The 25,181-nt window shown below is 46.0% G+C and overlaps 1 protein-coding gene across 1 annotated transcript in view; it reads left to right on the top strand.

The window, feature by feature from the left end:
- PTH2R (parathyroid hormone 2 receptor) overlaps positions 1–25,181 on the top strand; it is a 103,086-nt gene that overhangs the window by 70,537 nt on the left and 7,368 nt on the right. Inside the window, exons 8-12 of the mRNA XM_039912544.1 lie at positions 883–1,069; positions 2,165–2,318; positions 14,180–14,240; positions 20,899–20,965; positions 22,948–23,042. Of these exons, the coding sequence (XP_039768478.1) occupies positions 883–1,069; positions 2,165–2,318; positions 14,180–14,240; positions 20,899–20,965; positions 22,948–23,042 (564 nt within the window). The remainder of the gene's footprint in view (positions 1–882; positions 1,070–2,164; positions 2,319–14,179; positions 14,241–20,898; positions 20,966–22,947; positions 23,043–25,181) is intronic.

Here is a 25,181-nt window from a genome sequence, read left to right on the forward strand (position 1 = left end):
TCGATTAGACTGTGAGCCCATCATTGGGCAGGGATTGTCTCTATCTGTTGCCGAATTGTACATTCAAAGTACTTAGTACAGTGCTCTGCATATAGTAAGTGCTCAATAAATACTATTGAATGAAATTCTAGATTGTTTTTCTTGTTTCAGGAAGCCAGACTCAAGATGTCCAACTAGTAGGGGCCTTTGCAGAAGTGAGATGAGAAGAAGTTCTTGTTTCACCCAAATGAATGGAAGGAGCACACCCCAACGTTGGTGTGAAACATTGAGCCTACTTTCAAATTTAACTGCTTCACTAGACACTGGGATGCTCGTCCATTGCCAGGGCATTTCAGTGAAACTTTATCCCATTTACCCGAAACTCTTAGCTGACCGGAGTTTCCCCACCTCCAAAGGGGCAGGGTGGTAAAGATAGAACAAATTTATTTCTCTTTTGGTCTGCCCTCCTACTCTAGTTTCATTGCTGAGGACCCCAGGTGTCTAGACTGGGTAACTAAGGACCATTGGTTCTTGTGAGAATTTCCTTTGCCACAGGCCATGCCCCAGGTACATGTGAGCCTGCCTGAAGGGTGGGAACAAATTGTAAGATCAGAATATGTAAGGGCTGAATTTGAGTTTGTATTTTTCTAAGTCAGCCTTCTTCTGGCTCCTTCAAAGCTTTCCTAGGTGGAGTAAGCTTTCTCATATCTAGCAGAGGTGTATCAGATCTGGTTGACACAATTCCCCAAAGCCCAAGACATCTCGGCTCCATTGATGGGTGCCCTCAACCTTTGGAGTCCCGATCCAGACTGCCCTATTCAGTTCTGATTCTCCCCTATCAGTTGCTCTCTTCTTACACTGTCCCCCTAACTCTCCACATTCTTCTTCTATGTCCCTCTCCAGGAGGCTTCACTGCACCAGGAACTACATTCACATGCACCTGTTCGTCTCATTTATGCTAAGAGCTGCAAGCATCTTTCTCAAAGATCAAGTGGTGCACGCTTACATTGGTGTGAAAGAGGGAGAGTCTTTGCTTATGAACGATCTGCAGAGTTCAGCAGTGGGGCTTTCCCAGGACCCATTTCATTACGTAAGTAGCATTGGCAGGCAGAAAGAGCTAGTCTGCTGCCCAGGTCATCTCCACTGTTTGCTCTTTACCACTGCTACCCTGCCCACCTGCTCATCGTACCTCCTCCCCATTACCTGCTGTCTGCCTCTGCAGAGCACTGGACCACTGACCCAAGAAGGTTGACAAACAACTTGCCAACACCTTAGCTCTCCCCTTAGGAATTGAGGCTTGACCTCTGTGCTCTACAGCCTCCCTCTGCCTGCCCTGGGTTTGGGTGGAGGGGTTGTGGACTGGAATTCCAAACCTTTGCTGGTCAGAGACTGCCTTGGTGGTCTTGGACTACTCACCATGCCTTGTTCTCATATGTCTCACCCTGGACCCTTTGCTTGTGTCCTCTCTTCTAACTGGAACTCCCCCTACCCATTGGATAAATGTTACCCATCTTCAAAGCCCTACTTAAATTACTTCTCCAGGAAGCCTTCCCTGACTCATCTCTATTTTCCCATTCTCCCTCCCTACTGCATTATACTTGTGCTTGAGTTCTCACCCCCTAAGCATTTAGGTACTCGCTCACTATCCTCCGAGTCCTACCATACTTAGATACATAGCCTAATACTTGATTGTTTTCCCTAACTGTAATTTACATTAATGTCACTACGCTTCTTAAGGACTGGGACCCTGTCTACGACTCTTTGGTATTTTGCCAGGCATTTAATTCAGAGCTCTGCATCAGTAAACATTCAATAAATGCCCTTGGTTGATCGATTGACCTCTTCTACCTCTGCCTTGGGTTTGGGGCTCTACAGAATAGGTTGGCTCTGACTCTGGCTCTGACAATGCTCTCAATCTACATGCTGTAAATATGGTTTCCTTCCTCTCCACTTCCCAGAAAGAAATGGGGCCCCCATTTTGTCCTTGAGGGGCATGGACACATTTGATTGAAGAGGTAAAATGCCCTAGAGACATAGCACTGCTTTCCCTTTTCTTGCCCTAGCCTGGACAAAAGTGCACAATAGAGTCCTAAAAATTGGCACCTTTGGTGGGTGATTCTCTGCTCTGCATGAGAACCCATTGGCTTTCTGACATGGTGTGCCTCTCTCTGGTGATTGGTCACAGGTGGGCTGCAAGATGGCGGTGGTACTGTTCATTTACTTCCTGGCCACAAACTACTATTGGATCCTGGTGGAAGGCCTGTATCTGCACAGTCTCATCTTTGTGGCTTTCTTTTCGGACACCAAGTACCTGTGGGGCTTCACCTTGGTGGGCTGGGGTAAGGAGAAAGGTCTCTTCTCTCATCATGGATGTCTTTGTGGCTGGGGGACATGCAAATTTCCTTAGAGGGAGAGGGAGAAGGATGAGCTAGGGAATGGGACGGCAGGGAGTGGTCAGCGGGGAAGACACAGCACTTCTGCCCTGTGGTTCCCTGGAGAAACAACTTTCTACAGTTGGCCCATTGGGAAATGGAAGTAAGACTCCACTACTAGTTTCATGTGGCTGGCCCCTGCTGTCCTGGTGCAAACCCAGACTAGAACAGCTGTAATTTAGGCTCTCAATAATTGGAGACTACCCAAGTGTCCAGCTTCCACTTACCCCTACAGAACCCAAACCTAGGATCAGGGTACGAATCTTGCCCCTGTCCCCAGTCCCCAAGCCAGGTAGGTGACTGGACCGGTTCCTCTTTCCATTTCTGCCAAGAGAGAACTGATAGGAGAATTAAGAAGCAGTATGGCCTAGTGGATAGAGCATGAGCCTGGGAGTCAGTAGGATCTGAGTTCTAATTCTAACTCTGACACTTGTCTGCTGTGTGACCTCAGAGAAGTTACTTAACTTCTCTGTGTCTCAGTTACCTCAGCAGTAAAATGGGGATTAAGACTGTGAGCCAAAGGTGGGACATGAACTGTGTCCAACCTAATTATCTTGTATCTACACCAGTACAGGGCCTGGAACATAGCTATTATGTGCTAAAGTCTTAACAAATACCATTTAAAAAAATCAAATTTGGCAAGAAAGTATATGAAGGGCGACCCTGTGGCTGAAAGGGTGAGTTGGTGGCTTATGGCTGGGAAGCAACAAGTAAGCAACAAGCCTGGACTATGCATTTTCCCCAGCCCTAAAGAGAGGTTTAAGCCTGGTGTATACAAGTTATACTAGGCCCCTGGGGATTAATATGGACTTTGTCACTATCAGTTAATATTTCCTGCCTGTCCACATTGTGTGAAGAGCTGAATCCCAGGGGAAAATACATAAAAGATGTGGGAATTTCTCCAGTCCCGACCAGTGATTTTATTGTCAAGAGACTTCCAAATAAGAGGCACATACAGGCACTTGTTCAGCCCTAGTGTGTTTCTGTCTGTAAAAATCCAAAACCCAGTCATCCTGTTGGTCACATTAGTTCATTAAAAATCCTCCAGATTTAGTGATTTAGTCTGGCATTCTATATATTAAGCTAGAATAATCATTATGAATAAAATCCTCCCCTCTCCAACACTGTGCTTTTCCCTGTTAAGCTCCCCAATCCTTCACTAGCAGTTAATGAGCCCAAAATACATTGCTTTCTTGGGTTGTTGTTGGCCGTTTGCAGCCAAATAGCTCTCCTCTCCTGCAGTGTGGACATTCAGAAAATATTCAACAAGGATTGGGAAACTGGAATCTGTGGCTCCACTAATGAAGAGTTCTGCATCACTAAAACATCCTCCTTTCCTGAACACTACATTTGGGGAATTCCAGGAGGATTTGGGGGGTGCTTGGTCTTTTTCTACTTGCAAATGCTAGTTGACAATGCAGTTGCTGAATTTGTTCATCTAGTCTTGGTCAGAACCCTTTGGCCCATTACCCCTGAGCCCTGTGAGATGCCACCTTGGATAACTGGCACCCTGTTACTCCAGGGAAGCATGGCAGGTCTCAAACAAAGGCTTCCCAAGCCCAGGGTCTGCTGTTGCCTTATAATTCAGTTAAGACAGGTCCAATCAGCCACTGACCAGAGCTTCTAAACCTCACTAACTTCAAGGCATTTGGGTCTGATTGAAAACTCTGTGAATGGCCTTAAGCCTCGGGGTAAGGGAGGACAGGTGTCACTTTACTGCAAAATTGGAGAGATGGAGAGACTGATGTTCCAGAGTCACTGTAAGATTTCTTAGTGAACCCACAGTGCAGAGAGATATCCAGAAAGAGAAGATATGACTCCTCACTCCCTATAAGAGTGACCCTACCATGGGCAGAGAGCACCACCCTTTAGTGTTGGAAGAAGGTGGTGAGGCCCTTAGCTGAGTGTGCGGGAAGGACTGCAAGATTGAGGCAGGGCAGAAGATATCTTCTGTATTGCTTTAGAGAAGCAGCGTGACTTAGTGGATGGGGCATTGGACTGGGAGACAGAAGGACTTGGGTTTTAATCCCAGCTCTGCCACTTGTCTGCTATGCAACTTTGAGCAAGTCACTTCATTTCTTTGGGTCTCAGTTCCCTCATCTGTGAAATGGAAGTTGAGACTGTGAGTAGGACAGGGACTGTGTCCAACCCTCTTTGCTTGTATCCACACTGGTGCTTAGTAATAATAATAATAATGACATTGGTATTTGTTAAGTGCTTACTATATGCCAAACACTGTTCTAAGCTCTGGGATAGATACAAGGTAAGCAGGTTGTCCCATGTGACGCTCACAGTCTTCATAATAATAATAATGTTGGTATTTGTTAAGTGCTTACTATGTGCAGAGCACTGTTCTAAGGGCTGGGGTAGATACAGCGTGATCAGGTTGTCCCACGTGGGGCTCACAGTTTTAATCCCCATTTTATAGATGTGGTAACTGCGGCACAGAGAAGTGAAGTGACTTGCCCACAGTCACACAGCTGACAAGTGGCAGAGCCGGAATTCGACCCATGACCTAATAATAATAATAATGTTGGTATTTGTTAAGCGCTTACTATGTGCAGAGCACTGTTCTAAGTGCTGGGGTAGACACAGGGGAATCAGGTTGTCCCACGTGGGACTCACAGTCTTAATCCCATTTCACAGATGAGGTAACTGAGGCACAGAGAAGTGAAGTGACTTGCCCACAGTCACACAGCTGACAAGTGGCAGAGATGGGATTCGAACCCATGACCTCTGACTCCCAAGTCCAGGATCTTTCCACTGAGCCACACTGCTTCTCGATTCATCCTCATTCCCATTTTACAGATGAAGTAACTGTGGCACAGAGAAGTTAAGTGACTTGCACGTAGTAAGTGCTTAACAAATACCACAGTTATTATGATTATTGTTTGCCCATTAAGATTGTCCTTTACTATGCTAATGCTTTTGCCACTTTGCAGCACGTTACTGTTTTTGAACCTGCCTCTTATTATCCCATGCTTCCCAATCTTCTGAGCAGTTCTCAGTAAATACCATTGACTGATCCTTTGATTGTTACCCACAGCACTTCGGTACATATCCATTTCTATGCTTTCCTATTTAACCACTCTAACACTTACATGTCCACCTCCCCATTCTCTTCTTTCTCTCTCAAGACCTTAGTACATTACTCTGCACACAGCAAAGTTTTAATAAATACCATCGATTGACCGATTAATTTCTTCACCAGGTGGGTGGTTCCCAAATGAAGCTGCGCAGTCTAAAACATCAATGGGTTCTAGTAGCTATAGTTTATGAATGAGCAGTATATAATAAATTAGAATGTAGAGGGGAAAGTCCGGGTTGGCAAATTGTCTATTCCCAAATATTAGGACCAGTGCCAGGGAAGCTTTCTCCTAGCATTTTTTATCGATACTAGTGGAGTCACGGAGGATGGATCTGACTTAGTAATGGAAGCTTGGCTAAGTGAAAAGAGCATGGGCTTGAGAGTCAGAGGGCATAGGTTCTAATCCCATCTCTGCCACTTCTCCCCTGTGTGACCTTGGGCAAGCCACTTAACTTCTCTGTGCATCAGTAAAATATGCATCTGTAAAATGGGAATTAAGACTGTGAGTCCCACATGGGAAAAACTGATTACCTTGTATCTACCCCAGTGCTTAGAACAGTGCTTGGCACCTAATAAGTGCTTAACGGATACCATTATTATTATTATTGCTTGTGAATTCAACTTCCTCTTAAAAACCATATTTCCTGAAAAAATAGTGTAAATTGCAATCTTTTCTACATATACAAGCCTGTCTACTTGTTTTGTTTTGTTGTCTGTCTACCCCCTTCTAGACTGTAAGCCATTGTTGGGTAGGGATTTCTCTATTTGTTGCTGAATTGTACTTTCCAAGTGCTTAGTGCAGTGCTCTGCATACAGTAAGTGCTCAATAAATATGATTAAATGAATGAATGAATTTAAGGAATTTCTTTGAAGTCTGACACACTTCTGGATTCATTCTTATCTGTGAGCTGATAACTCAGTAGTAAATGCTCTTGAGTTTAATTTTATGCAGACTCATTAGTGGTGCTTTATATTTGCAAATATAAAGTCTAATGCTAGTGCTCCCTACTGCTGTTTGTTATCATTGTTAACCATGCATGAGCAAGCAGAAAATGTAATTCTGTTCTGTAGAACGTCTTTATGCTTCAGTTTCAATGTTGGTCTCCATCTGGAAATGATCCGGGAATTTGCACTCCAGAAAAAAAGTTTGAAGGCTCCTTCATATTCAAACTAAATTCATATTTAATCACCATTTTACAGTTGAGGAAACTGAGGCACAGAGAAGTTAAGTGACTTGCTCAAGATCACACACCAAGCAATTGGAAGAGTCTGGATTAGAATCCAGGTCCTCTGACTTCCAGGCTTGTGCTCTTTCCACTAGGTCATGCTGCTTCTAAGAATTGGCATGTAGAAGTCCTAAAATCAGCTCCCAACTTTCCTCTAAATGTTCAAGAAATAAAAGAGAACTGAAATCAAAGAACATGATTTTCTTAGATTCCTCCAAATGATTTTTTCCTATGCAAGAGAAGCATCTTTGCGATTTAAACAAGATCCCTGTTTATAATGCTGTACCTTTCATTTCATTTTTCCCTGCCTGGTGGGTGGTAATCAGTAGAGGTTTTTTCTCCTTGAGCAAAGGCTCTGGGAAGATCAAGAGATCAAGAGGCAGGTTCTAGAAGAGCCTGGCAAAAATGCACAAGGACTGGGCAGCTCACAAATTCCAACATCTCTTGGAAACGAAAGACATCTGATCACCTTTCAATTTGGGGATTCTTCCAGTTAAAACATTGGCCATCCCGCCCCACCATCCTCCAATTTGTTCCCTGGGACTAGATACAATTAGTGGGTAAATCTTCTTGTTGAGTGCCTGGCACTAGCACAACCATGTGGTAATGGGGAACTTTTTCCATGCTCAGTCTGGAATGGAATTTTGGTCCCAATGCAGTCTTTTCAGCCATACCCACTTATATAGATAGGTTCTTGTGTCAGTAGAACTATCTTCCAACATCAAGGGGAATTACACATATAAGTATATATTTCTAAACCTGATAATATATGATGAGAAATGCTTGAATATATTTGTTTTTAAAAGGTGTGTGAGTTGGGCTTGGTTATATATTGAATAAAAAGAAATTTTGTAATATCAGGAATTAGACTTTCATTATTCATTCATTCAATAGTATTTATTGAGCGCTTACTATGTGCAGAGCACTGAACTAAGCACTTGGAATGTACAATTCGGCAACAGATAGAGATAATCCCTGCCCAATGACGGGCTTACAGTAATAATAATAATGTTGGTATTTGTTAAGCACTTACTATGTGCAGAGCACTGTTCTAAGCGCTGGGGTAGACACAGGAGAATCAGGTTGTCCCACATGGGGCTCACAGTCTTAATCCACATTTTACAGATGAGGTAACTGAGGCACAGAGAAGTGAAGTGACTTGCCCACAGTCACACAGCTGACAAGTGGCAGAGATGGAATTCGAACCCATGACCTCTGACTCCAAAGCCCGGGCTCTTTCCACTGTGCCACGCTGCTCGGGAGAGACAGACAGACAAAAACAAGACAACATAATCACGATAAATAGAATCAAGGGGATGTACACCTCATTAACAAAATAAATAGAGTAATAAAAATATATACAAATGCTAAGGGGAGGGGAAGGGAGAGGGGGAGGAACAGAGGGAAAGGGTGTTTAGCTGAGGGGAGGTGAAGGGAGCAAAGGGGAGGGAGCAGAGAGCAGAGGGGGAGCAGAGAGGGAGCAGAGGGAGCAGAGTCACAGGAATGGGGAAGTTCAGTCTGGGAAGGCCTCTTTGAGGAGGTGAGCTCTACTTTATTGTATTTGTTAAGTGCTTCCTATGTGTCAAGTACTGGTCTAAGTGCTGGGGTAGATACAAGTTAATCAGGTAAGAACAAGTTCCTGTGCTACATCGACATCGCCTGCTTATTAACACTATTGTAGTGTGTCTTACTGTACCATGTTGCTATATTAGCGATTTCGCTTGTTATTGTTTATTGTCGTCAGACTTTGAGTTTGATCAGGTCACCCCTTAATCGAGCCTACCCCCGACCCTGGTCATCGCCCTTTTATTAACACGACTGTATTGTATCATACTGTATCATGTTGCTATATTAGCACTACTGTATTGTATCATATTGTATCATGTTGCTATATTACCGATTTCGTTTATTACTGTTAATTGTTGTCAGTGCTGCCACCCACCTCTCTGGCCTCGCCATGTCCCTCCTCCCGCCCCCCCCCCCCCCGCCCCTTCCTATCCTCCCCTTCCCCTTCCCCTCTCTCGCTCAGCTCTTTCCCGCTCTCTCCTCTGTCTCCTCCCCCCCCCCGCCGCCCTAGAACCCCACTTTACCAGCGCTACCCCTCTTCGCCCTCCCCCTACTCTTCCCCCCACCAAACCCCCTCCTCACCCCCTCCCCCTTCTCTCTTCCCCACCCACGCCCCATCCCAGTCCTCTTGTCCCACCGCTACCCCTCATCCCCCTCTCCCCGTCCAGGGCCCCGCCACCTCCTTCCCATCCAAACCCTCCCCTCCCCCCGCCCTTCCCCCCCCCTTGCACCCACAGCTACTTTCAAGTGCGGCCTCTGGAACCCCCGCTCTATTACAGGTAAGCTACCTTTCGTCCATGATCTTTTCCTCTCCCGCTCTCTCCTCCTCCTCACCCTTTCGGAAACGTGGCTCTCTCCCGAAGACACGGTCTCCGCCGCCGCTCTCTCCGGCGGAGGCCTCTCCTTCTCCCACTCCCCCAGACTCACCGGTAAGGGAGGAGGCGTCGGCTTCCTCCTCTCGCCCCGTTGCCACTTCCACATTATCCCTCCTCCCCCCCCCCTCCTTCCCCTCCTTCGAAGCCCATATCATTTGCCTCTACCACCCGCTCCAGTTACTTGTCGCTGTCATCTACCGCCCTCCCGGTCCCACCTCCGACTTCTTCGACCACCTTGACCCCTTTCTCACCTTCCTTCTCTCCTTCTCTCTGCCCACTCTGTTCCTTGGAGACTTCAACATCCAAATGGATGTACCCGACGACTCCTCTGCCGCCCGCCTGCTATCCCTCCTCGACTCTGCCGACCTCCTCCTCCACCATACCGCGCCCACTCACCGACTCGGTCACACCCTCGATCTCGTCATCTCCTACCGCTGCACTATCTCCTCCCTCACCGACTCTGAAATCCCTCTCTCTGACCATAACCTTCTCACCTGCCTCATATCTCACACTCCCTCCCCCTGCAAATCTTCGCTACTGCCCCACAGAAACCTCCGCTCTCTCGATCCCATCCGTCTTTCCAATAGCATCTCTCCTCACCTTGCAGCCCTGTCCTCTCTTCCCACTCTCGATGATCAGGTCTCCGCTCTCAACTCCACCCTCTCTACTCATCTCGACTCTCTCGCCCCCCTTTTCCTCCGCCGCTCTCGCTCCACTAACCCACAGCCCTGGATCACCTCCTCTGTCCGCCTCCTACGCTCCTATGCTCGAGCTGCCGAGCGCTGCTGGCAAAAGTCCAATCACCAAGCCGACCTCATACACTTCAAATTTATCCTTTCCTGCCTTAACTCTGCCCTCTCCTCCGCCAGGCAAAACCTCTTCTCCTCCCTCATCGACACCCATGCCCGTCACCCCCGCTGATTGTTCCAGACCTTTAACTCTCTCCTTAGGCCCCCTGTTCCTCCCCCTCCCCCATCTCTCACCCCCAATGATCTGGCCACCTATTTCCCCACGAAAATCAACACAATCAGGTCTGAGCTCCCCAAAGTCACCCCTTCGCCTCTCCCCTCCCCCCCACCAACCCTCTCCCCTACTTTCCCATCCTTCCCTGCAGTATCCTCAGAGGAGATCTCCTCCCTCCTCGCAAGTGCCACCCTCTCCACCTGCGCCTCGGACCCCATTCCCGCTCACCTTATTAAAACAATTGCCCCTGCCCTCCTCCCTTCCTTAACTTCTATTTTTAACCACTCAATCTCCAATGGCTCCTTCCCCGCTGCCTTCAAACATGCCCACGTCTCCCCCATCCTAAAAAAACCCGCTCTTGACCCCACTTCCCCCTCCAGTTATCGCCCTATCTCCCTACTACCCTTCCTTTCCAAAATCCTAGAACGAGTCGTCTACAATCGATGCTTAGAATTCCTTAACTCCCATTCTCTCCTGGACCCCCTCCAAACTGGCTTCCGTCCCCTCCACTCTACCGACACTGCTCTCTCTAAGGTCACCCATGACCTCCTTCTTGCCAAATCCAATGGCTCCTACTCCATTCTAATCCTCCTTGACCTCTCTGCTGCCTTTGACACTGTCGACCATCCCCTCCTTCTCCATACCTTATCTCACCTTGGCTTCACGGACTCTGTCCTCTCCTGGTTCTCCTCTTACCTCTCTGGCCGGTCATTCTCGGTCTCCTTCACTGGCGCCTCCTCCCCCTCCCATCCTTTAACTGTTGGAGTTCCTCAAGGGTCAGTTCTTGGCCCTCTTCTGTTCTCCATTTACACTCACTCCCTCGGTGAACTCATTCGCTCTCACGGCTTTGACTACCATCTCTACGCAGATGACACGCAGATCTACATCTCCGCCCCTGTCCTCTCCCCCTCCCTTCAGGCTCGCATCTCCTCCTGCCTCCAGGACGTCTCCACCTGGATGTCGGCCCGCCACCTAAAACTCAACATGAGCAAGACTGAGCTCCTCATCTTCCCTCCCAAACCCGGTCCTCTCCCAGACTTCTCTATCACCGTCGATGGCACCACCATCCTTCCTGTCTCTCAGGCCCGCAATCTCGGTGTCATCCTTGACTCGTCTCTCTCGTTCACCCCACACATCCTATCCGTTACCAAGACCTGCCGGTTTCACCTCTACAATATCGCCAAGATCCGCCCTTTCCTCTCCACCCAAACGGCTACCTTACTGCTACAGGCTCTCGTTATATCCCAGCTAGACTACTGTGTCAGCCTTCTCTCTGACCTCCCTTCCTCCTCTCTCATCCCGCTCCAGTCTATTCTTCACTCCGCTGCCCGGCTCATCTTCCTGCAGAAACCATCTGGGCATGTCACTCCCCTTCTTAAACAACTCCAGTGGTTGCCTATCAACCTCCACTCCAAACAAAAACTCCTCACTCTAGGCTTCAAGGCTCTACATCACCTTGCCCCTTCCCACCTCTCCTCCCTTCTCTCTTTCTACCACCCACCCCGCACGCTCCGCTCCTCCGCCACCCACCTCCTCACTGTCCCTCGGTCTCGCCTATCCCGCCGTCGACCCCTGGGCCACATCCTCCCGCGGTCCTGGAACGCCCTCCCTCCTCACCTCCGCCAAACTGATTCTCTTCCCCTCTTCAAAACCCTACTTAAAACTCACCTCCTCCAAGAGGCCTTCCCAGACTGAGCTCCTCTTCTCCCTCTACTCCCTCTGCCACCCCCGCTTTACCTCTCCGCAGCTTAACCCTCTTTTCCCCCCATTTCCCTCTGCTCCTCCCCCTCTCCCTTCCCATCCCCTCAGCACTGTACTCGTCTGCTCAACTGTATATATTTTCATTACCCTATTTATTTTGTTAATGAAATGTACATCGCCTTGATTCTATTTAGTTGCCATTGTTTTTACGAGATGTTCTTCCCCTTGACTCTATTTATTGCCATTGTTCTTGTCTGTCCATCTCTCCCGATTAGACTGTAAGCCCGTCAAGCGGCAGGGACTGTCTCTATCTGTTGCCAACTTGTTCATCCCAAGCGCTTAGTACAGTGCTCTGCACATAGTAAGCGCTCAATAAATACTATTGAATGAATGAATGGAGTTCACAGTCTAAGTAGGAAAGAGAAATTGCATTCTGAGGCACAGAGAAGTTAAGTGACTTGCTTGAAGTCCCACAGCAAGCAAGTTACAGAATACAAGTTGCAGATTAGAATCCAGGTCCTCTGACTCCCAGGCCCGTGCTGCTCCTTGTTTATCTCTGAGACCTCAGGTGATAGTGCTGCTATTTGTGTTCACTTGACTCTAATTTTTAAAAAATAGAACCTAGGCAAGAGCAAATAAAAAGAAAATCCATCACTTTAGTTCTTGAGAGTACATTTCTGGAGGTGACAATTGATGAAGATGGTTTTTCAAACCTCTAGTTTTTTTTAAGGTATCTGTTTAAGAGTTTACTCTGTGCCAGGCAATGCATTAAATTCTGGGCTGGATATACGCTAATCAGTTTGGGCATAGTCCATGTCTCACATGGGCTCACAGTCTAAATCCCCATTTTATAGATGAGTAGATAAGTGACTTGCTTAGGGTCACATAGATCACATAGAAGACAAGTGGTGGATCAGGATTAGAACCCAAGTCCTTCTGACTCCCAGGTTCTTGCTTTATCCACTAGACCCTGCTGCTTCTCTTAGATTTAGTTTCTTTTCTTTTGCATGTACATGTATGGTTTCACACTTTTATTTTCTCCCTTACTCTTCCTGATATGCTCTTTCTTTTAGTAGGGAGAAACCATAAATTGGTTTTGCCAAGTCCATTGGTGATTGATATTTGCAAAATCACAGATTTGTTTGGCTCTCTCATCATTTCATCATCATCTCATCATGTCATCAACCTCACAACCAATGTTCTGTCTCTGGCCTGAAACTCTTTCTCCTTTCACATTAGAGAGACCATCACTTTCCCCACCTTCAAAGCCTTATTAAAAGCACATCTCCTCCAAGAGGCCTTCCCTGACTAAGCCTTCATTTCCTCTTCTCCCACTCCCTTCTGTATCACCCTTGCACTTGGATTTTCTCCCTTTTATTCACCCCACCCTCAACTCCACAGCCCCACAGCATTAATGTACGTACCTGTAATTTATTCATTTATATTAATGCCCGTCTCGCCATCTAGACTGTAAGCTCCTTGTGGGCGGGAACGTGTCTACCCATTCTGTTATACTGTACTCTCCCAAGCACTTGGTACAGTGTTCTGCACAGAGTAGGTGCTCAATAAATATAATTAATTGATTGATTGGTAGATTGATCATCTTCCTTTATTAAGTTCAGGTAATAGACAGATGATGGAGTGAACAGTCATTGTCAGAGTCTGCAACACTGGCCACTGAGTGGATGCTTCCAAGCAACTGCCTTAGTCTACTTAATATGTGGAGACTTGAAGACTATAAGCTCCTCTGTAAACTGTACACTCCTTGTGGGCAGGGACTGTGTCTACCAACTCTTTTATTGTTCTTTCACAAGGATTTAGTACAGTCCTCTGCACATGGTAAGTGCTCAAAATATACCATGGATTGATTGATTAGATAATGCGTGTGCATATTCTATTCAGTGGCTAGCAAGTCAGATGGATTTGTGATTTCAGAGACCACAGAGCATGGGCCTAGGAGTCAGAAGGATCTGGGTTCTAACCCTGAGTCTGTCACTTGTTTGCTGTGTGACCTTGGGTAAATCACTTAATTTCTCTGTGCCTCAGTTTCTCAGTGCACTCACTACTGTGGAATCACGGATAGATGGCTGGCTGTGTTGGAATCATGGAATGGTGGCTGGGCTATGTTGGAATCACAGATTGGTGACCAGGCTGTGTTGGAAAGTGCAGGTTACTCTGCTTTCATTTCAACTAAAGACAATGCTTTGCCTATCCAACTTATGCTTTGCCTATCCAACTTTGTGGGGAATTGGTTCAGCTGTTTATTTACTCCAAGTCTGTTTGCTCTACAGTTCTTATTCTGAAAGACTCTGTCCCTGCAGGCACCAGGTAACCTTTCTCTGATCTTAGGGTTCCCGGCAGTGTTTGTGGTGGCGTGGGCAGCAGTTCGAGCACTGCTGGCAGATGGCAGGTGAGTAACAAGGGTGAGGAAAGGCGGTCTCCTCTTTCCAAAAGCCTCTGATCTTTTGCAGATTCGTGTCTTATCCTGATCCTTTTGTATGTCACAGGATGGATCTTCAGAATTTGGTTGTGCTTGAGTTCTAGCTGCCAATTTGCAGAGATGGCAGGCATGATCCATACTGAAATGAGGCGATCAGACTCCTTGTGCTTCTGGAGTTTCTAGCAGAGGTTTAAGAGAAATAGGGCTCACAGACTTGAATTCTGGGATGATTAAAAAACTTATAGATGTGGAAGCAAACCCCAGAACAATCAAACTAAATAAGTCCTGAATGCCCTAGAGCCAGTCGCTAAATAGTGGGAGAAGCTTTCCCAAATTCAGATGGGAATTAGAAGACTCTGACCTTCACCTTAAGAACCAAAGCTGGTACAGATGGAAGTTTCCAAGCATCCGAACTCTCTGTTAACAAAAACAGCCCTCTTTATCTGGAGATCACTGCTGTTCCAAGAAGTTCCTCAGGGAAGACCCGAGGGACTGAGCATCCTTTAGAGTACTAACTGGCCATTAGGGTGTGAAATGCTCAAGGTCATAAAAACACCCCAGCCATCAACAATGTGGTGCTGAGGCTGACTGTACAGCTAGATTGACATTGCTGAAGATGGAGGTCACCAGCATCTTTTGCATGGCCTAGTGGAAAAAGCATGAATTTAGGCTTCAGAGGACCTGGCTGCTAATCCTGGTTCTAAACTTGACCATTATGTGACCTTGGGGAAGTCATTTAACTTATCTGTTAATCAGTCAAGCAATCAACAATGTTTACTGAGTGCTTACTGTGTGCAGAGTGCAGTACTAAGTGCTCCAGAAAGTACAATAAAACAAAAGAACGGCATTGGTAGGTGTTCCTTTCCCACAATGAGCTTACAACTCTGTCTACAGTTTCCTCATGTGTAAAGTGGGGATTCAATACCTGTTCCCCCTCCTGCTTAGACTACGAGCTCTGAGCCCCAGGTGGGACAGAGACAGTGCCCAACCTGAGAAGCAGCATGGCTCAGTGGAAAGAGCCCAGGCTTGGGAGTCAGAGGTCATGGGTTCGAATCCCATCTCTGCCACTTGTCAGCTGTGTGACTGTGGGCAAGTCACTTCACTTCTCTGGGCCTCAGTTACCTCATCTGCAAAATGGGGATAAAACTGTGAGCCTCACGTGGGACAACCTGATTACCCTGTATCTACCCCAGTGCTTAGAACAGTGCTCTGCACATAGTAAGCGCTTAACAAATACCAACATTATTATTATTATTTTTAACCTGATTATCATGTACGTACTCCAGTGGTTAGCACATACTGCTTAACAAGTAATATTATTATCATCTCTCATTTGCTTTCATTCCAACCCCTATTCCTATGCCTCTGGCCCCATCTCCTCTCACCTCCCAAACTGCTTGGGTACCCTCTTCTTCCCTCTTTGACTGCCGTCTAGAATCACTCACTCTCTAATGGTTCCTTCCCTTCTTCCTTCAAACATGCTCATGTTTCCCTGACAATAATAAGATCTTTTCTGGATCCAAATGCACTATTCAGGTAACAGTCCATCTCTTGCCTTCTCTTTTGGTCCAAGCACTCTGAACAGGTTGTATACATCCACTGCCTCCATTTCCTCTCCCGCAACTCTCCTGAGGCAGCACACTCAAGTGTCACCAATGCTGTCCTCCTTGCCGAAGCTAACAAAAGCTACTTTATCCTGATCCTCTTCCCAGCTTCCTTTGACACAATGGACAACTCCTTTCTTCTGGAAATGTGATCAACTTTGGTTTTGCTGACAGTTTTCTTTCCAGTTCTCCTATTTATATGGTTGCTCCTTCTCAGTCTCTTTCACCAGCTCTTCCTCAGCCTCCCATCCCCTAACTGTGGGGGTCTCTCAGAACTCATTTCTGGGTCCCCTTCTCATCTAACTTTACCCCTCCTCCCTAGGCAAGCTCATTTGTGCCCTTGGCTTTGTGCCCTTGGAAGCAGTGTGGTCAAGTGACCTAGTGGAAAAAGAACAGGCCTGGGAGTGAGGGGATCTGGGTTCTAATCCTGACTCTGTCACTTACTGCTGTGTGACCTTGGGCAAGTCCCTTAACTTCTCTGTGCCTCAGTTCCCTCATAGGGATTCAATACCTATGCTTCCTCCTACTTAGCCTGTGAGTCTCATGTGGGACCTGATTATCTTGTAACTGCCCCAAGCTCTTAGTATAGTGCTTGGCACATAGTAAGAACTTCACAAATACCACAGTTATTATTTTTATTCTTATAACTCCTCCATGTGGATGACTCCCAATTCTGGCTCAGTGGAAAGAGCACAAGCTTGGGAGTCAGAGGTCATGGGTTCGAATCCTGGCTCTGCCACTTGTCAGCTGTGTGACTGTGGGCAAATCACTTAACTTCTCTGGGCCTCAGTTACCTCATCTGTAAAATGAGGATTAAGACGGTGAGCCTGACGTGGGACAACCTGATTACCCTGTATCTACCCCAGAGCTTAGAACAGTGCTCTGCACATAGTAAGTGCTTAACAAATACCAACATTATTATTATTACCTCTTTAGTCCCCACCCTTCTGCTCCTTTACAATCATGAATTTTCTCTTGCCTCCAAGACATCTCTCATAAGTACCCCCACCGCCACCTAAAACCCGGTATGTCTAAAAATGAACTAGTCATTCTCCCTCCTGACTTCACCTAACTTTCCCATCTTTTATGATAACGCCGCCCTCTTATTGAACCAGAAGGCCACAAACTTAGCATTATTCTCAACTCCTTCCTAATAGTAATAATAATGATTTTGGTTTTAAGTGCTTCCTATGTGCCAAGGTATAATTGAAATAATCAGATCCAAAACAATTCCTGCCCCACACTGGACTCACAGTCTAAGGAGGAGCGAGAGGGATTCAATCCCCATTTTACAGATGAGAAAACTGAGGTGTGTAGAAGTTAAATGACTTGCCTGAGGTCATATAGCAGGCAAGTATGAAGCTGGAATTAGGTCTGCTGACTCCCAGTACTGTGCTTTTTCACTAGGCACACTAATAATAATAATAATAATGTTGGTATTTGTTAAGCGCTTACTATGTGCAGAGCACTGTTCTAAGCGCTGGGGTAGACATAGGGGAATCAGGTTGTCCCACGTGGGGCTCACAGTCTTAATCCCCATTTTACAGATGAGGGAACTGAGGCACAGAGAAGTGAAGTGACTTGCCCACAGTCACACAGCCGACAAGTGACAGAGCCGGGATTCGAACTCATGAGCCCTGACTCCAAAGCCCATGCTCTTTCCACCGAGCCACGCTGCTTCTCTGTCTTTCAGATCTCATTTAATTTGCTGCCAAAGGCTGCCACTACTTCTTCCAAAACATTTCCTTGATCCCACTCTTCCTCCCTATCCAAAAGGTCAAAAAGCAGCATGGTCTCATGGAAACAGCACAGGCTTGAGAGTCAGAGAACCTGTATTCTAATCCCAGCTCTACCACTTTTCTGCTGGGTCACCTTGGGCAAGTCACTTCTCCTTGCCTCAGTTATCACATCTGTAAAATGAGGATTAAGACTGTGAGCCTTATGTGAGACAGAGACTATTTCCAACCTGATTATCCTGTATATATCCCAGGGTTTAGTACAGTGACTGGTATTATATTATATATTATCCTGATTAGACTACTTACTATATCACTGTCTCCCTGCTTCCTGTCTCTCCTCTCTCCAGTCCATACCTCACTCTTCTACCAGATCATGTTTCTCAAATGTCATTCTTCACATCTTTCCCCACTCCTCAAAAACCTAGACTGTGAGCCCCGCAAAGGACAGGGACTAGATTTAATTCCCACCTTTGTTTTCTTTCACAGGCTAGGAAGTCAGAGGTCGTGGGTTCTAATTCCAGCTCCGCCACTTGTCAGCTGTGTGACTTTGGGCAAGTCACTTAACTTCTCTGTGCCTCAGTTACCTCATCTGTAAAATGGGGATTAAGACTGTGAGCCCCACGTGGGTCAACCTGAATACCTTGTATCTGCCCCATCACTTAGAACAGTGCTTGGCAAATAGTAAGCGCTTAACAAATACCATCATTTATTATTATTATCATTATTTCCCAGTGCTTACTGTACACAGAAACTGTAAACAGTAAGCCCTAAATTAATAGTATTGCACTACTAGGTCTTATTATCATTATGGTATTTCTTAACCACTTTCTATGTGTCAAGCACTGCTGTAAGCATTGAGTTAGATACAAGTTAATCAAGTCAGACCCTGTCCCATCCCACCTGGGGCTCACAGTCTAAGAAGGGGAGAGAACAGGCATTGAATTCTCATTTTACAGATGAAGAAACTGAGGCCCAGAGAAGTGAAGTGACTTTCCCAAGGTCACACAGCAGACAACTATTAGAATCAGGATAAGGACCCAGGTCTTCTGACTCCCAGGCCCATGCTCTTTCCACTAGGCTATGTTACTCACAGTTATACATTTCTCGCTGCATCAAGCAGAAATGCCCTACCACTGGTTTTAAGGCACTCATTCAGCTCTCTCCCAGTTTTACCTCTTCATTCCTGTCAAACTAACTTACTCACTGTGCCCTTTTTTTTGCTCTGGAAGCCACCTTTCTCTCTCCTCCCCTCTGCCTCGCCCCATTTCTAACCCACCCAATATTTCTGAGACACCTGCAAAATCCTGCATGGTTGTTTCAAAAAAACACTTGGGAAAATCATTATTAAGGTTTCTTGCCTCTGTGCTGAATCACTGAGTGAGGACATGCAGGAATTTCAGTGAAATATCTGATGGAGAAAGCTGGAGGTCTCTGTGAGTTTATGAAGAAGATTTTCTCTCCTTCTAAAAATGCCTGTCCACTGGAACTACCCCCTGAAAGTTATTTCTCTTCTTTCCTTTGGAAATGGGATTTGAATGTTTCCATAACAAAATCAGTCTTCCACCATTCTTGTATGCAGAATGCAAAAGGCCCAAGTCCCTGATATATCAATTCCCCAGCCCACTAGCTCCCTGGTAGTGGCACATGACACCCCACAGCAGTAGCAGTCACCTCAGTGGGGCCTGGGAGTGGAAAAACCACCTACTCTGAGGTACACAAGTTGCATGAAACGTTCTACTCACTGGAACGTATAGATGGGCAAGTGTTGATGAACCAGGCAGTATTGATTTGGCTGAAGGGTGAGAGGGAATTGTTACTTCCCCAGTCTTCTTCGATCAATCAGTCAATAAATAAATAAACTGTATTTATTGAGAGCTTTCTGTGTGCAAAGCCCTATTCTAGGCACTGGGCCAGATAGTACTATACAATGGAGTTATTAGACTCGTTCCCTGTCCACAATGAGTTTTCAATCTCGAGGGGGAGACAGTTGCTAATCTAAATAAATAATTTATAATATATGATTTATAGCTATTTATGTAAGTCTATATTCTTCTGTAGACTGTAAGCTCTTTGAGGGCAGGGTTTGCATCTCCTGAGTGGCCTAGTGGCAAGAGCACGGGCTTGGGAGTCAGAGGGAGTTCTAATCCCAGCTCTGCCGCTTATCTGCTGTGTGACCTTGGGCAAGTCACTTAACTTCTCTCTGCCTCAGTTCCCTCATCTGTAAAATGGGGAATAAGACTGTGAGCCCCATATGGGACAAGCTGATTATCTACCCCAGTGTTTAGAACAGTGCTTGGCACATAGTAAGCATTTAACAAATAACATTATTATTATTATTATTATCTACCAATTTTGTTGCATGGTACTTTTCCAGGTTATCTGCACACAGCAAGTGCTCAATAAATGCCACTGATGGATTGATGACTGATCTTACTCCTGGGGGGGAGGCAGGTGCACAAGCCAGATTCTGTACCTCAAAGAGACCAACAAGACCAGAACATCAAATCAATTCAAATATTTTGTGGAAAAAGCAAGAGCACTTTCCTGTGTCACCTACTCTGCCTCTGGGAGGAAATATGAAAGTTCAGCGGGACCTTTTTGTGAGGGGCAGGGAGAACACCCTGTGGATCTGTGGAGGGCAAGGGCTTTGAGTAGTGTTTTCTTCTCCACCAGTGAGAGGCCAGGTCCCCATGGGTCCCCACAGAGACATTTCTGACCCAGCTCCTAGTGACTTTATGGCTTCATTTGGAGAGCCAGGATACATCAGCCTCAACTATTCGCTCAATGTTCAGCTTTGAAGGCCACAGCCTCTTAATCAGTGAAGTCACTTCTTCCACTAACTTTCATTCATTCATTCATTCATTCATTCATTCAATTGTATTTATTGAGCCCTTACTGTGTGCAGAGCACTGTACTAAGTGCTTGGGAAGTAACAACAATAAACAGTCACATTCCCTGCCCACAGTGAGCCACAGTCTAGAGTGGGGGGAGGCAAGCATCAATACAAATAAATTAAATAACAGATGTGCTGTGGGGCTGGAAGGGTGGAAGAGCAAAGGGTGCAATTCAGGGTGACACAGAAGGGAGTGGGAGATGAGGAAAAGTGAGACTTAGTCTGGGAAGGCCTCTTGGAGGAGATTTGCACTAACCAACTTCAGGGAGTGATTTGGGGAAGGATTGAAGGGTTGTAGCTTTAGAGTCCTTATTTATGACTTCCAAATACTGAACTTATGTCTTACCTTTAGTTTCGTCCAACGGATCATGGCTGTTTCCTTGTTTTCACAGGTGCTGGGAGCTCAGTGCTGGAGATGTCAAGTGGATTTACCAAGCACCGATTTTGGCAGCCATTGGGGTAAGCGGAGAACTGAAATCATTTGCAGCCCAGATCGTAGGGGATTGGACAGCTGACCCCCAGGAAGCAGTGCTGGTGATATCTCTGTTTTGTCTGGGCACAGACTCCAGGAACCCCTGTTGCTCAAACAGCAAGGAATGGGCCAGTCCCGCAGCAGTGTGGGCAAGGAGCTGCCTGAAAATTTGGAAATTCATATCTGTCTGACATGAAGGGGGTTGCCATAGGAACCCCAATTAGTTTGCAGGGAGGCAGTTAGTGTAGAGAGGCAGGGCCCTTGGACCAGGACTATGAAAGGCTCCAACCAGAGGAGGGGCTGGGTGTTGAGGAGGAGCCCCCTCAGCCCCCAACCCTTTCCCAGAACAAAGGAGAGCCAGATAAGGGGAAGCTAGTTTGCCGGGGGAGTCAGACTGGAGCTCCCCCAAAGTCTACTGAAGCAGTAGCCTCAGCATGCTGGAACCTTGTCCAGCTCTTCAGTACAGGGACAAGCCAGGAGGCCCATCTTGAGCGTCATCAAATAAACTCCTCCTGGCCACAGATTCAAGCTGAAAGCACCCCCCTGTGGGACATAGCTGACATACTTGCTGCAGGTGTTGCTGGAAGAAGTTCAGGGAAGGGGCCCTGGCAGCCAAGTTGTGGGCACAATTGAACTTGCTGTGTGAAGGTCTGGAAGTCATGCTGGAGAACTTGAGCTCAGCCCCTTGCCAGCTCAGGAGGAACTGGCACTGCCCTTTTTGCAATGGCTCCAGAAAGCAGCTCAGACCATTAATCTCCTGGTGCCTACCCCCTGATTGATTAAATTATTGTTCTTCCTCCCTTCCCCTTTTCCTTCTTGTCCCCACACCTTCACTCCTTCCTAATCCCATTCTCTACTATTTAAAAGAGAAATTCCTTTATCCTTTGGGGTTTCAATAGGATACGTTTCCTGGAGGAAAATCTCCAGGCAATTCTGAAGAATTTGTATTTGGTGGGACCAGCACAAAGCCTCAAGAGTCTTTCATGTAGAGTGCAGGTCCAACCCATGGGTTGCAAACTGTCCTGTTATAGGCAGGGTTCCTGAAGGGGCGGCATGGGGTCTGAGGAGCTCCCCAGCAAGACTCAACCCCCACCACCAGAGGGTGGCTCAGGTTGAAAACTAGTGCCTCACCCAGCCACGGAGAACAGCTGGACAGGGCCCCAGGGCTTCCAGAGGGGAGGAGGGACAAGGATGGTTTCCAGAGCAAAAATGAAGCACAGTGAGCAGTTTAGCTTGAGAGGAATGAAGAGAGCATGCTGTGAGACAGTTTATTGAGTGCCTAAGGCATTTATCTTTGCCACTGGAAGTTTTGGAAGAGTTGAGGGATATGGACTGAGTGGTTTTCCAGAAAAATGATCCAGTCAGCAGAGTGAAATTTGGACTGGAGAGAGGAGAGACAGGAGGCAGGGAAGTCAGGAAGGAAGCTGATGCAGTAATCAAGGCAAGAAATGATAAGTCCTCCGATCAGCATGATACCAATTTGGATGGAGCGGAAAGGGAAGGTTCTAGAAATTTTGTGAGAGTAGAACAGACAGGATTTGGTGACATAGAATGTGCGGGTTGAATCAGAGAGATGAGTCAAGGATAATGCCAAGGTAATGGGCTTGTGAGACAGGGGGAATAGTGGTGCTGTGATGGGAAAGTTAAGGGAAGCACAGGGTTTGAATGGAAAGATGAGTAGTCAGCCTTCCTGCCAGACAACCTACAATGCCCAAGGTCTTCTGCTAACCCAATCTAAGACCCGATTCCCTCCCAGAGTGCCCTTCTTGCCTCCCTCCAGAGGGACTGTTACTCAGAGAATCTGCTTGACCAAAGTTCTCCTAGGTTATGACTCTGTGTCCTACTGCCTTCAAGACACTAAGCCCAACTACTAATGGAGTAAGGGTCCTCAGGAGACCTAGAAGGAAAACAAAGCCCTTACGAGTGGTCCACTAAATCTTTCCTCCTCAAATCTCTTTGTCTTTTGCAGCTCAACTTCATTCTCTTCCTCAACACGGTGAGAGTCCTGGCCACTAAAATTTGGGAGACCAATGCAGTCGGATATGATACAAGGAAGCAATATCGGTAATTCAAAGCCAGAAATCTACAACAATCTTTACCTGTGATTCTTTTCCCAAGGATGAGATGTTTTCCTGGTAGGTCAGCTCAAAAGGTCCAAAGACAGCCATTTCTGAGGAAGATAGGTATTAGGCCCCTCTTAATTATTTCCAGTTACCTTGAAAAGCACTCTGTACGTTCTACATTACATACTTTCACACTGAGCTGCCTTTATTTTTGAAGACTTAGAGGCTATCGACCTTGAAGTCTTAAGCAAATGTGCAGCTGCGGCTGAAGGTGCAAATGCAGGACCAAGATTCTGATTCATTCTTTACCCATAAAAGCAGCTCTTACTTCTACTGATGGGTTTGTCCCACTTAGGGTCTATCTCTGTTTTTCAGCCTGCCTCCTGGAAATCCAATCCGCACAACATCTTGGTTCACAGAGAGACCAAATATGAATACAGGGACTTCCCAGTTAGTACTCTTTAATTGATTCTGTGAAGAATTCTAAATGAGGTGTAATTACCCTAGGAAATGATGGAAAGTGCTTAAATGCTCCCCCAACATCCAAAAACAGTGATTTAAAATGTAATTAATATCATTATGTAATCAAATAGCATGGTCGATATGCGCCAGTATTAAACAATTATTAATTCAATTTTTCATCTATACATATGTGAATACTACATTTCAAAATGTTGTCTTTCATGTACTATTCTGAGAAAAACACACTAGATTTGTCATTATCTAAAGCTTAACTAGAGAACAACTGTTGAATTGGACTTTTATCTCTCCATTCAAGTCAGTCAAAATACTTCGAAAATGAGTGAGAGGAGATGAGAGGTGTTGAAGCCAAGGTAAATGCTTGCACGTTCTACAAATCCAGGGTGTTAATTTGATGCAAGAGAATGCTGTCAAAAATACTGGTATTAAAATTCAAGAGCAGAGGCAGCATGGCCTAGTGGAAAGAGCTTGGGCCTAGGAATCAGGGGACTTGGGTTCTAATCCCAGTTCCACCACTTGTGCACTGTGTGACCTTGGGCAAGTCACTTCACTTCCCTGTGGTGCAGTTACCTCATTTGTAAAATGGGGGTTAAGACTGTGAGCCCCAGATGGGATCTGGACCAAGTCCAACCTGATTAGTGTGTAACTACTCCAGCGCATAGTACAGTGCCTGGAAAATACTAAGTGCTTAACAAATACCATTTTTAAAAATGGCATTATTGTGAAGAACATGGAAAAAAGATGATTATGACAAGGGATTCCTGTAATTTCAAACTTACTTCACTTGCTTTCGATGACAAACCTGTCCCTATCTCCTGACTCCCAAGTGCTTAGCACAGGCTCTGCATACAGCAAGAGCTCAACAAGTACTACTGATTGATTGAAGAATGGGGTCATGGCTACTATTGTTCTCTATTGTTATCTCTCAATTGCCTAGTGCAGTGTTCTGCCCATAAAAGGCATTCAATAAATACTACGTATTGGTCGATTGATTTTCTTGAAACTGTCGTGCTGCAAAGTTTGTACCTGTTGTGCTGCACTTTGGTCAGTGATTCAGGAAGTGCCCAGTTAAATTAACTATGTTCTCCTGTAGTCTCTCCATAAAGAATCTGTCTAGGATTTTGTCATCAATGAAGAACCATGGCATACCTTAGCAGTTTCCAAAATTAGTTCTCTCGTTTCTCTTCTTTAAGATGGTGATCGTAATGGAATCTTTGAAACCTTGTTATCATTATCATTATTTTTATTATATGTTCATACTCTATTATTAGTATTATTACTCTAAATAATAATGTTGCTATTTGTTAAGCGCTTACTATGTGCAGAGCACTGTTCTAAGTGCTGGGAGCTGGTCATCAGGTTGTCCCACGTGAGGCTCACAGTTAATCCCCATTTTGCAGATGAGGGAACTGAGGCACAGAGAAGTGAAGTGACACAGTCACACAGCTGACAAATGGCAGAACCGGGAATCGAACCCATGACCTCTGACTCCCAAGCCCGGGCTCTTTCCACTGAGCCACGCAGCTTCCCCTAACCAAATACTATACCAAATTCTGGGGGAAGGTTGAAGCGTTTTGATTTAGACATGGTTCCTTGTCCAAGGGTTGTAAGTAGTCTAATTGGTAAAGATTAGAACAGTTCTGCTATAACACAAATTTGG

This window comes from Ornithorhynchus anatinus, chromosome 7, assembly GCF_004115215.2.
Source record: "Ornithorhynchus anatinus isolate Pmale09 chromosome 7, mOrnAna1.pri.v4, whole genome shotgun sequence".
Taxonomy (NCBI): Eukaryota; Metazoa; Chordata; class Mammalia; order Monotremata; family Ornithorhynchidae; genus Ornithorhynchus; species Ornithorhynchus anatinus.